Consider the following 16,421-nt stretch of genomic DNA (forward strand, 5'->3'; position numbering starts at 1 on the left):
TTGGTCTAATTCCGACTCTCTTATGATGTCTGGCCTCTACATGCTTTCTTGATTATTTATAATTATTTGATAATTATACGATCATGAATGTTTGATATCAAATACAAATGTTTCTTTATAACACCTATTTTCGTGACACAATAATTTTTTGAATAGATAATTAATTGGATATCTTTGTAGAAATTAAAAAGTTTATTCTGCTTAATATAAATATATTTGATTTTTACCTGGAAAAAAATATATCTATATATGTATATATGTTTTATGTACAAATAATCAGAATATATATCTCATTGTTATTCTACCTAGATATATAGATGCTATTTATAAATGAAAAATGAATAATGTACAAAGTTGCAATGTGCTGCTTGTTTATGGATAATTATATTTTGTGATATAATGTGTTTACAAAAATTTTACTTTTGTTAATAAATATAAATTTGTCTGTTATATATTTATTTGTTTATTTACTTCCAGATCCTACGTGTCCAGTCATCAGAGGGAACAAAGCGTATAGAAGTGCTAGCTTCTGATACACTTTCTCGACTTTACGAAAAGGTATAGATCACGGAGGATATTCTAATCTTTTTATATATCATGTTTTAAAATAATGAAATTTATTCTGTTAATCTTTTGTGTAGGTGTATGAAGCCTTTGATTTAAATAGTTTTGGATTTAACCTCTGTAAGCAACGAAATCAGAAAGAGCCACTTACATCTACTCGAAGTAGAACGGTGTTAGGCACAGGTCTTTCCCATGGAGATATGCTTTACCTTGTGCCAGCCAATGGCACCCAATTATGGAGTGCTCCATCAACCAGCAGTGCCTCCAATAATGCTTCTACGGGTATGAATAATTATTTACACGATTGATAGACCATTGGCATACGTAGAACATTAAAATTATCTGAAATGATAGAATAAAGCAGTTATTACATAATAAAAACATAATATAATATATTCAAGATCATAGTATCAATATTAACAAAATTAAATTATGAAACATAGACATAACTAAGAAAAATACTTATATTTATAATTAGGAGAAACTATTCAAAATATTCTTTCGAATGTATGTGTGTGTATATATATAGAATAATTTTGTATATACAGACACATATGTTTGTATGTATTGCATATATGTATGAATCTGTGTATATTCTTTCATTTATCAAAGATCAGATCTTTTTACTAACCTTGTTTTGTATATTTAAACATAGAACCAGGGCCAATTGATACAACAAATGGAATTACAAATCGCACATCTGGTCTTTCACGATCTCTGACAAATGTAGTTGAAGATGATGTCGATGAGCAATTATGGAAGCTAGATGGAAAAATCCAGCGTAAACGCGACGAAAAACTGTAAGAAAGTAAAACACATTAAAAGATAATATCGAAACAAAACAAAACAACACGTGCTTTTACAGCTGTCGACATGGAGCAAAAGGATGCTGCGTGCATTGCTCGCCTCTGGAACCTTTCGATGAGATTTACCTGAAAGAACAAAATATCAAGCATCTCTCCTTTCATTCACATCTCAGGAAGCTCACTGCCGGAGTTGATAGGTACATAAATATACAATGTGAAATGATTGTACAAACATTATTACAGAATATTCGACTGTATCTTGTATATATTTGTCGCAGGGGCAAGTTTATACAATTAGATGACATAAGCTGCCGTATAAAGACTGGCTGCAAGGATCATCCGCCATGGCCGCGAGGGATATGCAGCAAATGCCAACCGAACTCGATCACTTTGAACCGCCAGACTTATCGACATGTGGATAACGTCATGTTCGAAAATGCTAGTTTAGTAGAACGTTTTCTTAACTACTGGCGTAGCACTGGGCATCAGCGTATCGGTTATCTATACGGAAGATACGAAGTACATTCGGATGTCCCATTAGGAATTAGAGCAGTCGTTGCGGCTATATACGAGCCACCGCAGGTACGTAGAGCTCGTGCACAATCTTCGATAAATCTATAAACATACATATTTTTTATAAATGAATATAATATATTCGCATTGTGATTGATCAGGAAAGTACAAAAGATACGATAAGACTTCTGCCAGACGAGAAGGAAGCATTAGTCGAGGAATTAGGCCGGACACTTAATCTGAGGAGAATCGGATGGATTTTCACCGACCTTATAGCCGACGATGTTAAGAAGGGAACGGTAATATATTTTTCTTTCTTTATGTAATGTTCGTATACCGAATCTGCATATGTACGGCGATTAACACTGTCAGTTTTATTCGATCAGGTCAAACACGTTCGCAATATAGAAAGCCATTTCTTATCTGCTCAAGAATGCATTATGGCTGGATATTTTCAAAACCGATATCCAAATCTCTGCCGCTTCTCGCCTAATGGTTATTTTGGCTCAAAATTTGTAACTGTTTGCGTCACAGGTGAGCCAATCATAATTCATGATATAGATATTTTTTTCTTCAACAATATTAAGTTGATTAAAAATTTGCCTTTTTAATTGAGATAAGTCACATAGGAAAAGGCGAACAAATTTTTTTGATCAACTTAATAGTACATAATAATTACGCTTCTTTTTTCTATCTGTTACGAAATATCAATTACAAACGCCATGTACAATTACGGTTGTCAGAAACGTTTTTCCTGTAAATTACAGGTGACGATAAAAATCAAGTACACATGGAGGGCTATCAGGTATCCAATCAATGCATGGCGTTGGTACGAGATGGCTGTTTGGTTCCTACAAAAGACGCACCGGAATTGGGCTATGTAATCGAGTCGACCGATAAGCAATACATTCCGGATGTCTTTTACAAGGTAAGTTCGAATATATCGATTTTATTCTTCCTTCGATTACGTTTTTTTGAATCACTTCGATTTATGTCTGTATATGTATATCGAACAAGTGCCTCTGAATTTTGTATATCTATCGTAATCTAATATTTATTGAAAGTTATGCCATTTTACCGCAAAACTTCATATATACCTATAGGTATAAGGGTAATACGCACAAATCATAATACTCACATGAAATGAGAACAGTTTATAACTCAAAATCGATCGATTAAAAGTACATTTAAGTTGGGGCGATAAACATTCACTTCGTACATGTATAATGAAATAATAAAATTCGTTTAAACGACGGCTCTCTACGGTGTAATTACCGCGAACCTGAAAAAAATAGTCACGATCTTCGCATTCTCAATGATCATTATATCTCGAAAGGAGGGTAAGAGAGAGAGGGATAGAACGGAAGTAAGAAAAAGGCGATAAGGAAAAAAACAAAATAGCGAGGTAGAAAGATGAGAGGAAAGAACTTGTCCAATTGTTTACAGCCGTTCAATCGTTTAATCGCACGCGAGGGACAAGACAAATCGGTCGGTCGTTAGAATCGATATTACAAGCTATGCGTTGTTACCTCATCACGTTCATAAAAATATATGTAGTTTATATATTTGTGTATATATATATATATATATATACACGCGCGCATAGAGGTATCCGTGTACGTGTGTGTGTTATGTATGTATATTGTATACATGTATGTATACAGGTGGGCTTGTTTCGTTACTCGTTTCGGTACAATATGTCCTTTTTTTTCTTCTCACGATTGTATCTCTACGATTACGTACTAAGAGTTACAATTTGTCGTAGTCTTCTTCGCTCGAAAGCGAATTCGTTCATTCATCCATCCGTTCGAACGCACACAGCCACCCCCGCTTACGGTCGTCGTGTATATAATAATATTGTACATGTACAGGAGCGAGTTATATTTATTCCTAAAGACGACACACAACGCGATGCGTTTCGCGTTGCGTCAATAATCGCAATGTCGATCGCGAGAGACGCGTTTCTTTTTATTAGCTAATCAACAAGTGTTAAAACTTTCAAGTTCAACATCGAATGAGGCTTTTCTTCGAGAAGGCATATCCGCGACGACGCGAGGGCGTGCAATTTTTGCTATTACGGTAACGCGTGAGTGTGCCTTGCCTTGTACGCGCGTGGAAATATGCGCGCACATGTCCGCGTGAGAAAGAGAGAGAGAGAAAGAGAGAGAGACAGAGACAGAGAGAGAAAAAGACGCTTTCGCTCTCGCACGCGCGCGCGTGTGACAGTGTATATATAACGATACATAATGGGAGTTCATTACGAGAATTCAGACGAGTAGTTATAACGCAATTACATTATCGTAGTACGATATATAGGAATGATTTGTTTAGTGTACATACATATATATATATATATATATATATATATATATATATATATTCGCACATTTTTTTCCTTCGTTCGTTTTTCGATTAGACGACACGAGGCTTACGATCTACATAGTAGTAGTTAGGCCTTGCATACATTTGCGACGTATTGAGATCTAATCTTAAATACAGATATATATATATATATTTCACGATAGTTCGTTAGTTTAGAAAGAACGAAAAGGGAACAAGTTTGCCACCAGTATTCGTGCAGCAGAATCACAAGACGAATCACAAGATTTCTTCGCAAGACGCGCGCGCGATGAATATCTCTTTTTTTCTGTTCCCTTTCAGCTCTTTTCTTCGCGCTCCTGGAACGGAACGATACGCGACATCGTATTTGACGAATCGCAAATTGCCCTCCTATGAGATTAACTATATCAATATTTTTCCTTCTTCTTTTCGGAATCTAAGATTCTAAACAACAAACCTTGCGTTTTGTATAGAATCGCATGAGTCGCGACTTTTAGCATGAAGTCGCGAAGATGCCCACCTACGATTGCTCGTCCACAAAAAAAAAATATCGAAAGGGTCAAACATCCGTTCGCGCGCAGGTTTCATCATCACTTCGCTTTCAAAAGTACATACGCATAAACGTGATACGCGGTTCGATTAGTTCCCGATATAGTTTGCTATACTTAAATTCCCCGGTCTACACTTTTGTTTTCCTTTTATTCATCTATCTACGACCTAAAACATTAGCTGCGCACGCGGAGCCGAGCGGAGAATTGTCTACCGCGAATCGCACGGTATTTTCACCGTTATATCACGCCCGACGCGCGATACGCGCTCTAAGAACTATAACGTAGTTTAGCAGAGTGAACGCCGATAATAGCCAAAATAAACGTTGGACCTCTCTCTTCCTAAAAACAAATACGTCGTATCAGCTAGAGAAGTCGTATCGATATCACGGTCGATCTCTGAGGTACGTATGTGTATGTGTATGTATCTCGATCGTCATTATTATTGTTAGCAGAATCTCATATCGATTCCCGGTCAATAGCAAAATATGGATTTTTTTATTTCTTTTTTTTTTCTCGCACGCGCCCACGATTTAAAAATAGATTCGACATCTTTAGACACTATTGTTAATAGTTAATTAAGTTGCGTGACTCGTACGGAGCGTTCGAGGATTCGTGGATAAACGTATCGCGACGGTGTCCCCGAATGGATATACGCGGCGGATATAATAATTATAATAATAATCGTCTCCCATCGTTGGGCAATTACGTGTAACTCGTTTCTTTTTGTATTTCTTCTTACGTATAAGTTTCTCTCTCGCCGAACGCGCGAGTCGGGAAAATCGTCGCGACCTTCCTTCGGTTATCTATAGCGGGAAAACGTGTATACGGCGTTATATAATATATAATATGTATATGTATATACGGGATATACTGCTCTCTCTCTCCCTCTCTCTCTCTCGGAGAGTTTACCCCACGCTACAACAAACCGCGCGACAGCGACAGCATAAACGTTACAATTTACCGCACTTCGTGATTAGAATATTCTTGGTAGGCTTGCCGGTCTGGTCGCCGAACGTAGATATCTTCTCCACCAGGTCCAATCCCTCGATTACGTGGCCGAAAATGCCGGTGAAGCCACGCATCTCCTGCAGTATTATGCGAAACTGTGAGCCGACCATGCCGAGGTTGTCATGTCGCTTCTGCGTCCGTCTCATTCCCACCGCACCCCTGACCGCCGGGAACTTAGTGTCGTCCGGCATGAAATAGCCGTCTTCGTATATGCTTCGTCCACCGCGGCCATTGTTGAGCTCAAAATCGCCCGTGATCACGGACTCGCCCTCCCAGCACTGGAATATCGTGCAACCCTTGTAACCGACTCCGGCTTCCCCTGTCGACAGCACGCTGAAGTTTTTCGCCATCTTCGGCGCTGCGTCCGGTCGCACCTCAATTACGATGCGTCCGTGCGGTGAGCCGTTTACCTCGATGTTGAAGTAATACAGAGGATACGGATTCGCTGGGCCCCGCGTCAGTGTCGCCGTTATCGCGTTGGACGGCGGTTGGGGGGACGAGTGAACGGTCACTAGACCGCCACCACCGGCGCCACCGGTACCAACCGTATCAGGCATGAATGTCGACTGCTGTTGCGGGTGCAGCATGGCGTTGGGCGGTGCGGGCGGTACGGATTTGATGGACGGTGAACCAGGTGGAATGAGAAGCTGCTGCGGAGTCTGATTCGATCCCGGTGGCGGCGGTGGTGGACCCTGATGAACGTGAACGGATCCCGGTGGTGCCTGTTGTGGTGGCGGCATCATATTCGAATGATGATATTCCATCGAACCGTTCTGCATATGCTGTTGCTTGCTGACAACGTGACGCGTGTACAATTGCGACATACAATAATTTGCAAGGAATAGTATCGGATTCTGCGAGGCCGCCAAGTGATTCGCTAGGCGACCGCCATTGCCCACTCCTTGGGGAACGATCGGATCCCCCGTATGAATACCTGCCAGTGCTTGCTTTAGTAGGGCAAAGTCGAAAATCACGCCAGAATTACCGATGAGATCGTCCAGCTGGCACTGCAGCATCATTTCCTGGTACTTGGATTGCAACCGCTGTTTCTCTAGAACGAGCTGCGAGTGCAGACTATACACGTCGCCCGGAGTTTCGCTCATCTGCAAACCGGCCTTCGTCTTGCCCAGAGTTTCGCGCGCGTCCGTTATCTCGGGAAAGTGGCTCCAACCGTTTTGCAGATCCGTCTCTACGTGCGTCTTCAACGTTACGCATGCCTCCAGTACCTTTATCAGAAACTCGCGTTGCTGCACAGCCAGTCTTTGAATCTCGGTCGACAGTTTGCCCACGGCGACTAACTCCAATTGAACCTGTGAACGAATGCACGCGTTTTCACAACGTTAGTTTTTCGATGTATAGTTTCGCGAGCCTGTTCCTCGAAATTTCAACGGAAAATAGTACTAACTAATAAGTAGGAACAACTTACGTCGGTAATGAGTTGTTCTTTGGCATCGATTTGCGATTTAATCTGATGACCCGGGTGTTCTTGCGGAGTCGCGCACGCTCTACAAAGCGCCGTGCAACATGTCGCACACCATAATGCCAGCGGCATCCCGTGTGTGTGACAATTCTCGCTCTATGAAAATATTAAACATTATTGATCTACTCAAGATCCATCACCACGTGTATGTACGAGAAGTTCCATGACCTTTCAAGATCAAACTAGTAATACGAATTTTTCGTTTTTATCATAAAAAAAATATTCGGACGCTATTTTGTTCGGACATATCTTTTTCAAGAGAAGAAATGTGCGCAAGACAATCGCGAAATTATCACAAATACAAAAATAATCATCGAGAGACGTTCTTACAACATCATCCTGTTATTATCGGAATTATTTTCTCTCTTTTGGTATAGTTTCCCCACTTTCCATAGCGTTTCCTTTGTCACGCATACACGCACACATGTTGTATACATCCCGCATGAACGAAGATATATATTCCGTCTCTTTTTCGACGCCGACAAAAGTTCACCGTTTACCGTACGCGATATTACAGCAGTTGCGTTGCTTTCTCGAATAATTTTTCATCATCTTTCATACAATGTAATTTTATCGAGCAGAGATATTTTACGGTAAATTTAGATAAATCAATAAATCGTATAATATAACGTTCATGATGCGATTTCTTTATTTCATTTTCTCAAAATTGATTATTCAATATATTTCCAATATATTTTTACAATATATATCGCGTGTTCAAACATAAATAAAAGATATAAAATTGTAAAATATTGAATTATAAAAATCATATATACATAAATTATTACATTTAAAAGAAAATGTTGCGCGTTTCATGGCGTTTCATTGTTGGATGAGTAGGAGAATATCGAAATGAGATTTCAAGTGTCATACAAGACTCTCGCTCGATTGAAATATCGAACAATCAATCGGCATTACCTTCCTCTCCTTGTCACCGGGTTTGCCGGATGTGTTGTTCGTCGTGATTTTGAGGCGTGACAGATTATTGGCCAGGGCAAGTAGAGGAGAATGAGTCGGTAGAGCGTCCGGACCTTGATCGCCCAAGTCTGTCTTCTTCCAACAGTGGGCGCAAAACAGATCTCGTCCCTTCAGTAGATTGCTCTCGATGCAGCGCAGACAGAAGTAGTGCTTACAGCTGAGATACTTGGGACATTGCTCCGCGTCATTGTACTTCTGCTTGCAGCAACCGCAAAGCGTCAGCTCCTCCAGGTCCGTTAGCACGCTCGGATCCAGCATCTGGAAACGCAACATACATGTACACACTCGTGCGTGCATATCTCACAACTTCATCGTATGCATACATGCATGCAACACACACGCGAAACACAAAGTTCCTCCATATATCGTAATGTAAAGTAAGAAGTGCCGAAATAATGAGTACTAACGGAATAAAATTTCTGCTGTAGTGGAATTAGATTCCAACGCTATTCTGATCGTATCGATCGATGTATTAAATTTAGATACATCGCGAGATAAAGTTTATACCACGACTCGAATCGATTTTGCTATGTCAAAGTCTATCAGAGTACGACATAAATTTGATGTTATCGTACAAGTCACCATACTAAATTTTGTTCAATTGTTATTCATTTCAGTAGGCAATTAATTACTCCATTCGTCTCATTCATTTTACGCGGGAAATTACCTGTTTAAGTAACATCACGTCACGGTAAAAATTACGAACGTAGCGTCAATCTCTCGTGCTCCTGAAATTGCAATTGGCATTTAATTCGCGCTGCTCGTGCGAAGCTTAACTTGCAAACATTCACGCAGAATATTTGGCGAAACATACGCGAAACTCTTTACTCCTTGAATGATTTTCGACACGGAAATTACGTGTGGTATCAATTGAGCTCGCGCGCGCGAGATCTACACTTATATAAATATGATCGAATAAAGAGGATATCTCTCACAATCAAACTGTCTTTGACGAACAGAGCCGAACTTTGCCATGTGTGCACAGGAATGTCCGATTTACGTAGAAACGTATGTCATTTACGACGGAAAGCTCTAAAAGGTCAAGTCGTCGTCCGCGTATTTATGTATGTAAACAAACTCGGTACACGCGACCGTTCGTCTCTCTCCCTTTCTCTCCTTCGCTCCACAATTTTTTTTCTCTCCTTCTCTCCCCCTTTATTTCACATCGCCGCTTTCTTTCTCTTCGCGCACACGGAAATTCTTTAATACTACTACGATTATTACTATGCGCCATAGACTCGTCTGTCATCCCGCTGCCATGGACTTTTCCGATTTCAAGTACACGCGGCGCGAAACTTCCATCGTCGTCGGCCCATATTCCTTGACCCATATCGCATTCGTGCGTCATCGAGTCATCGATGAGGTTCCCTAGTTCGTAAACGTTTCTCGCGCACAAATCGAATCGTCTCGCGTCGCGGCATTGTTTATACGTTCATCGCGGGTTAAACGCAATGCTCGACTGACAGGCCCACGCGTTCCTTTGCCTCTGTCACAGAGGCTTAAATACGCGATTCGGCAAGAGGATGAATCGATACGGCGCGGCGTCGACACGTGACGACGCGGTAAACACACTCGTCGCTCGATCGTTCGATTCACGGTCCGAGGAAACACGGTGACCGATTAAAAGCGGGAAAGCGCGACCGACTTGAACTCGCCCGCGACACCGTTTGTCCTTAATCCTTCTGACGCTTGTTGTCAACGAAAATGTCTCATTCAATCTTCGATTTTACATACGAGAATTTTCGTTAATGGATGATCGTATTGTAAATTATAATAATAGATACAACGTGATATGTCTAATACACGTAACGATACTCTCTCCATCCGAAATTGAATTAACCCTTGTGAATACCCTTGTATTCTAGAAAATAATTAATATTCGAGAAATCTTATCTCGATATCTAATCTTCATCTTCAGTAAACACTTTTATATATGTATATACATATATAAACGAGATATATTTTAATTCTCGCAATCGCTTACACTTAAATTTTTTTCGCCAAACAAAGTCTAAAAAGATGTTGCATAATTATTTTGAGAATAATACATATAAAGCAATATCAAAGTATAACGATAATATATCGTGACTCGGATTTATCCAGTTGTGTTTAAAATTAAAACTAAATAAAAAAAAAAAGAGTATTCGCGGTTTTTCCTTTGTATTTCAATACCGAAAGAATTGGGCGCTAAAAATAATATTGTATATTCAAGAAGCTTATTTTCAAGCTTAATAACACTATCTAATTCAATTAATTTTAAACGCGTACTGGAAATAGTAATAGTAATACGTTTCTGATCGGAAACATTTACATTCTCTAATTATAATATTATCGTTCATTAACTTTCACTTTTTTTTACCTTCCTAATTAAATATATTAATTTTTGAACACGAAATCACTCGATGCACATATTTATCGCCGATATCCTTTTAATCAATTGTTTATCGAATTTATAATTATAATCAATCAGTTCTTCTACCCTCCCCTCTCTTTTTATTTCAGCTAAATATATATACAAAGGTATACGGAATTGTTTATCGGAATAAAAATTTTACTTAGTCGAGACAATTGTGTATAGTCTTATTTAAAAATTTTGGAGCAACACGACTAAGGGAGCGATAAGCGATAATTGTTTCTTAAGCATATTTTTAAAAGCGTAAAGAAGAGATTCTTACATTCCCCTCAAGGAGCAATTACGATAAAATCTATATATTCTCCGAAGCATAAGGATTCCTTATTTACACCCTCCGTATAAATAAGGAGCCCTTATTCTTCGAGCGGCCGACTACAAATACTATTCAAAATGAGATGCTCTCCAAGCTGCCACACGCGTATCTTTCTCGCTTCACGCGTTCGCCATATTCCGCGGATCATCCGGTAGTTTGTGCACGCGGACGAGCAAACAAACGATACTTCTCAAGAAAGAGGTTATGTAGGCTCAACGTTCTGCGCGATATCGGCACGATAGATAAATCATTATGCAACGAGAGGAGCCTCGAGACTTGCTGTGTGCGAGCTCGCGGACGAGCGAGAGAAAGAGAGAGAGATGACACTTTACGCTGTTGGCGCGCATGCGCCGAAAATCCCGCCAAAACCATCGGCGGGTAGATCGGAAGGATGGGTGCTTCGAGGATTCGCCATTCTTCAAGCGCCGATGTTGCCTCTCTCGCGCTCGCGGCAGACGCAGAGGAGAGAGAGAGGGAGGGAGGGAGGGAGGACGAATCACTCGGACCGAGGCGCCAAAGAGGGAGGGGTGGAGGAAGGACGTATATCGAGTGTTCGCGGCACTTCTTCGCGACGTCGTATGCCGCGTACTGTACGCATACAATATACCACACGCACACACAATAGCGGAACACCGAGAAGCGTCCGCGTTCACGACGCTTCGGGGACTCGAATCATTATCGCTCGGGGATTACCTGCTTGCGCCGATAGCTACGCCGATCGTGATTCGCGACGAGCCGACATTCGGGTCGAAAACCGCTCGCGGACTACTGCGTGTCAGATTCCGCGGGAATGTTGTGCGCGCTCCGTCTCGCTCTCCTCCCCCTCCGCCGTCCAAGCGCCGAGCGCGCGCGGGAGCACACTGCGACGTCTCTCTTTCACGTACAAGTCCAACATGCGTTCTCTCTCTTTCTCTCTCACTTTCACGCGTCGCTCTCCTTTTTGCATACGCACACATACGGGCGCTCTCCAATCAAGCATCCAACACATCGTACACATGTATTCAAACGTTCCGATTTTATCCTCCTCCCTCTCTTTCTCTCTCTCTCTCTCCTCTCTTAGTCGGATAGAATTCTGTAAATGCTTCCGTACCGTGTATACGTTTCGCGATCGTCTCCTTGCCGCGCTATGGAGGCTGACCGTTTGGCACTCGGCACTTGCGACGCGTGCCGCGACGATGTTCGCTGCGCGACGTACGTTTCGACCGTGCGACTCGGCGGTGGCTTTGACTTACATCGGACCTGACTTACGTCGTGCCGCGCGCGGTTTCTCTCGCACCGAACAACAACCACCACTACCACGAGCACTACCACCACTAACACCGTTGTCGTTGTCGTCACTGTCGTTATCGTTGTCGTCGTGTCGTTGCCGTCGTCATCCTCGTCGCCGCCGCTACCGTCGTTGTATTCGTCGCGCGATGTCTTTTCGCTGAATCGTACGTTCTCTCTCTCTCTCTCTCTCTCTTTCTTTCTTTCCTAGCGTTTTATTTTTTTTCTCTTTACTACAATACGTACCCTCTCTTTCCCTCTCTATATACGTCGTGTGTCTTGTGTGTATATATACTTTTTGTACTTTTCGCGTTATCGTGTTTATCGAACGTCGTGAGTGTGGATAACATAACGACGGTGGTGCCGGTTAACGCGGCGTGGCTACTACGGGCCTTAGCTCGTGCGAACGTTTTGCCACATCATGATGTTTGGTTCACTAAACTAACCACTAGCATGGCGGCGACGACCGACCGACAGACACACACCGCGGCGCGCGCTAGTCGCTTACGCGCTTCGTCGCCCCCCTCCCTTTTTTCTCTCTTCCTCTCCTTTCTGTTCACCCCATCTCTGTTCGTCCCCTCTCTTCTATCCCTTCCATATATATATATATATATATCTCGTACCTCTTCGTCGAATGGATCCATCAGTATGTATCTTCCCCGTCGACGTCGCCATTGTCGTTTTCGTTCGTCGCTCGACGCCAATCGCGTGTACGTGCACTTTGTCTCGCGTCATGGCAGCTTATGAATCTGCCTTTATGGCGGGAATATTAGATCTGTAGGGGAATGCGTTGAGAGAGTGTAGACAGTTACATGCATTTCCCTTTTTTTTTTTTTCAGCAACAAGTGGTAAAGTTATTATGCATGATGATTCTCCTTTTCATTGTCGCCTTCGATTAATAAAGAACTTTCTTGAAAAATGTACTTGTAATTTATGATCCTATATTTTTTCAAGAACTTAGGAAATTTAAAAAATATACAACACATTTTTTCTAATTAGAAAAAAATTTAGCCTGTTCGTATTTAGATAATACAATTTTTCATTATATTTTTAATAAAACGCAATATTTGTTTAAGAAAATAGAAAAAAATAAGAATACAGATCTCCCTTTTAAAATAAGACAAATAAAATATATAATTTTTACATAATGTATGTGTAAAATCGATACATAATATTTATGTAGTTATTATATGTGTATATTTTGTTATATTTGTTAGGAAAAAGACACATACGGAAATGAAGTAACAAGATTAGGGAGACCCTTGCCAGTAGAATATTTATTAATGGATGTACCTGCATCCACACCACTTACTCCTCAATTCACTTTCTTCACGGATGACAACATCACTCCATTTCCAGTCGAAAACAGGTATTATCTATAGTTGAATAAATCTATAAGCGGCTATCAAACCATATGTGAATAGATTTACATAATTGCATTAATGTTCTTAATTCAGACAAGTTGATGGGCAAGTTCAGGAATTTAATGCATTGTGCACTTATATGCAACAATTCAATGCGGATCAATTTTTGGAAGCAACTTCTGATTTCCATTTGCTCCTTTTCATCGCCACTATGGACATGTATCCGATGAAGGTACCATCGATTAATATTTTTTTTTATTCAATAATGTGTGCTTATTAATAATAATGATAAATATTTTATTTCGCAGGATCATATGTTACCTTTACTCGAAGCTATCCGCAATAAGGATAAAGAGAAGGCATTGGAGTGGGCCCAATCGGAGCATTGGGCGACAGTGGAGCAGCTCATATCCGCGGCCTCTACATCGTCGCGTCCTCCGCAAGCCACGTCCTTTGGTGGTAGTTCGAGGACACTGCCTTCCGCGACTGCGGAAAGCAGTGGAGGGATAGGCGTCGGTACAGAGCCGATTGCGAATCCCCCTCCGGATCAAGCTCTCTGGACATGTTCTCATTGCACTTTTCTCAATGCTGCGGACTTAGCAGTTTGCGAGATGTGCAATTTACCAAGGTACTCGTAATAAACTGTCAAAGCATTAACGATGAATTTTACATGCGTTTACGGGGGTGCTGTCTTTGAATCTACTACTTCGCTTCCGCAGAATTTGACGCGTACCGTGTCCTTGCGGATATAACAATTGTTTTCTACGCATCTTTGGCCTTATTTATGAGTGAATAAAAAAAAAAAAGACAAAAGCAAAAGCATTTCTCCACTGACAACACAGTCCCTCTTCCTCACCTGGTTTTTCTTCCTTCGTTCTGTCTCTTTAACATTTCTTTTTTTACAGCTAGTTTCTAACAATTTGTTTAGAGATGTTTTAAATATAAACCTAACAAGATGTCTTGTAAAAAGTTTTGATATATAAATTGTATCTAATAAATCAGAATTATTTATTATAAATTTTTATATGTTTGCAGAGAAGATGTGGAAGAGTATGATGAAGAAATGATGAGAGAATTATTTTAGTAATAAAATTATGGACTCAAAAATACACATACAATAAGTTAAATCAATACTGATATAATTATTAAATTTATGTCAATTATTTGCCATTAGATAATTTTTAACTGTATAGATTTTATGTATACATTACATAGATATTTTTTTTCACATATATTAATTATTATTTTTCTGAAAATATATGGAATATATATGTATTAAATATGTAGGATAATTTGCAAAGCAACAGTTATCACAAATGCAATTAGAATATCATTGATATAATTGATCAATATAAAGAAATTGTGTGTGTGTAAGTATATAGACTTTTTAAAAAACATTGTCCTATATGTATATATTTATTCATTCGAATTTCAAATACTTCAAATATAATTTCTCTCTCTTATTATTATTGATATATAATAATTGACATACAGACTTCCACTTTCTTCAATCTTTATTATAATATAAAGTCCTTACAGCTGATCCTTGATACGATAGCATTAATAAGACTAGAAACGCGCAATTCATCTTTATCGATTTTGTAAGTTTTTTGTACAAGATTCACATCTGTAAACTCCTGTATTCTTGAAATAGGTACTCTCTCTCCCTTGATACTTTCTAAGATTTCTTCTAACATGGATTGTTCCTCGCCAAGCTTGTGTATCAGTATTACCAGAATATTCTTATCACTGTCATCGATACCAAATTCAGTCAAGGCACGTGATATCTTCTTAGACATTGACAGGTAAAATAAAATCTCTGTGTATATAGTCTTGGTGATTAATCGATTCTGCTTAGCATTGAGGACAACTTTGTTAGCAGCCACCACTGCCTGAAAAGCGTCTATTATAAGCGAAGCTTTCACCATACAACAACGAAGCTCTCCAGTGACGACTTTTTCGCGAATTTCGGAGACATTCGTGACATTAGTAAATAAATACAATGTGCAGTAAAGCCCGGTCTCTCGATCCAATTCAACTCTGTAATTATCCATCTTAACCTTTACAGTCTCGACAATTACGACGATTACTTCAATCTCGTCTTCTACTAAAAAATGCTTAAGAGATACTTATTCGCGCCCGTTACAGCTTAGCGATACTAATAATTGCTTGGGAAATACGTGCAATTTTGAATATAATGTAAACACACGTCATAATCTTTCATTTTATGCGCATGATAAAAATTTGTTTTGTTAATGCCCTTACAGCACAGCGACTAAAACGAAAAACACTAAGTCAAAAACTCATGGTAAATGCGAATCGCATGATAATAGAAAAAAATAGAATTTAACATGAAAAAAAAAAGATACGCGCAAAAACAATTTTTATTAAATATAAACGAAATGCATAACAAGAATACTCTATGAATAAAGAAAAAAAAATTAACACAAGAATAATTAAGAAATACCTTTTACTAATTAAAATTAATACATTTGGAAAAAGATGAATAATTTTTTTACTACTGCATTTTTATTATACGTTAATTTTATTAATTTAATAATTTAATAATTTTAATAATTTTATAATTAAATTTTAAAAATATGTTGATTTATATCGTCCTGACGTCGCAAATGATCGTCATATTTCAACAATCAACAATGACGTATATTTATTGTACATTTATTATTATACAAAAATTTATCATAATTTTGAAATTTCGAGTTTATACCATGCGAATTATAAATGCCACTCTTACATTTAAACCATTTAAAGGCGAATTTCTAGCTTTATATAAGTAAACCCGATATAAACGCATATATATGTTA

General features: G+C 39.4%; 3 protein-coding genes across 11 annotated transcripts in view; 1 reads left to right on the top strand and 2 right to left on the bottom strand.

Annotated features, from left to right (window-relative positions):
* The window catches only part of Npl4 (nuclear protein localization 4), a 15,666-nt gene extending 900 nt beyond the window's left edge, over positions 1-14,766 (top strand). Inside the window, exons 2-13 of one of the 2 annotated variants that reach the window (XM_070304993.1) lie at positions 478-558; positions 642-846; positions 1,220-1,364; positions 1,430-1,567; positions 1,649-1,952; positions 2,045-2,182; positions 2,270-2,417; positions 2,651-2,811; positions 13,450-13,601; positions 13,690-13,828; positions 13,905-14,224; positions 14,632-14,766. In XM_070304993.1, the coding sequence (XP_070161094.1) occupies positions 478-558; positions 642-846; positions 1,220-1,364; positions 1,430-1,567; positions 1,649-1,952; positions 2,045-2,182; positions 2,270-2,417; positions 2,651-2,811; positions 13,450-13,601; positions 13,690-13,828; positions 13,905-14,224; positions 14,632-14,680 (1,980 nt within the window). In that variant the 3' untranslated portion in view covers positions 14,681-14,766. Of the gene's footprint in view, positions 1-477; positions 559-641; positions 847-1,219; positions 1,365-1,429; positions 1,568-1,648; positions 1,953-2,044; positions 2,183-2,269; positions 2,418-2,650; positions 2,812-13,449; positions 13,602-13,689; positions 13,829-13,904; positions 14,225-14,315; positions 14,416-14,631 lie in introns of those variants that run through there. The other variant, XM_070304995.1, reaches the window with a different exon arrangement.
* LOC138938192 (uncharacterized) lies at positions 3,023-12,997 on the bottom strand. 8 transcript variants are annotated; one of them, XM_070305009.1, is made up of 5 exons: positions 12,479-12,729; positions 8,908-8,968; positions 8,181-8,498; positions 7,209-7,358; positions 3,023-7,092 (listed from the first exon to the last, which is right to left on the bottom strand). In XM_070305009.1, exons 2-5 carry the CDS (start codon positions 8,920-8,922, stop codon positions 5,725-5,727), a joined length of 1,851 nt encoding a protein of 616 aa, XP_070161110.1. In that variant the 5' UTR covers positions 8,923-8,968; positions 12,479-12,729; the 3' UTR covers positions 3,023-5,724. The 8 variants fall into 8 exon arrangements, with proteins under 8 accessions (XP_070161110.1, XP_070161107.1, XP_070161108.1 ...); XM_070305006.1 differs by having other exon boundaries at positions 12,057-12,729; XM_070305007.1 differs by lacking the exon at positions 12,479-12,729 and adding an exon at positions 11,660-12,033.
* A 216-nt stretch (positions 14,767-14,982) lies between the features above and the next one.
* LOC138938213 (EKC/KEOPS complex subunit TPRKB) lies at positions 14,983-15,853 on the bottom strand. Its single transcript, XM_070305042.1, has one exon. The coding sequence runs from the start codon at positions 15,648-15,650 to the stop codon at positions 15,114-15,116; it is 537 nt and encodes a 178-aa protein (XP_070161143.1). The 5' UTR covers positions 15,651-15,853; the 3' UTR covers positions 14,983-15,113.
* Positions 15,854-16,421: the final 568 nt, after the last annotated feature.

This window comes from Polyergus mexicanus, unplaced genomic scaffold (genome assembly GCF_030449975.1).
Source record: "Polyergus mexicanus isolate NDT 795.1 unplaced genomic scaffold, iyPolMexi1.0 SCAF_12, whole genome shotgun sequence".
Taxonomy (NCBI): Eukaryota; Metazoa; Arthropoda; class Insecta; order Hymenoptera; family Formicidae; genus Polyergus; species Polyergus mexicanus.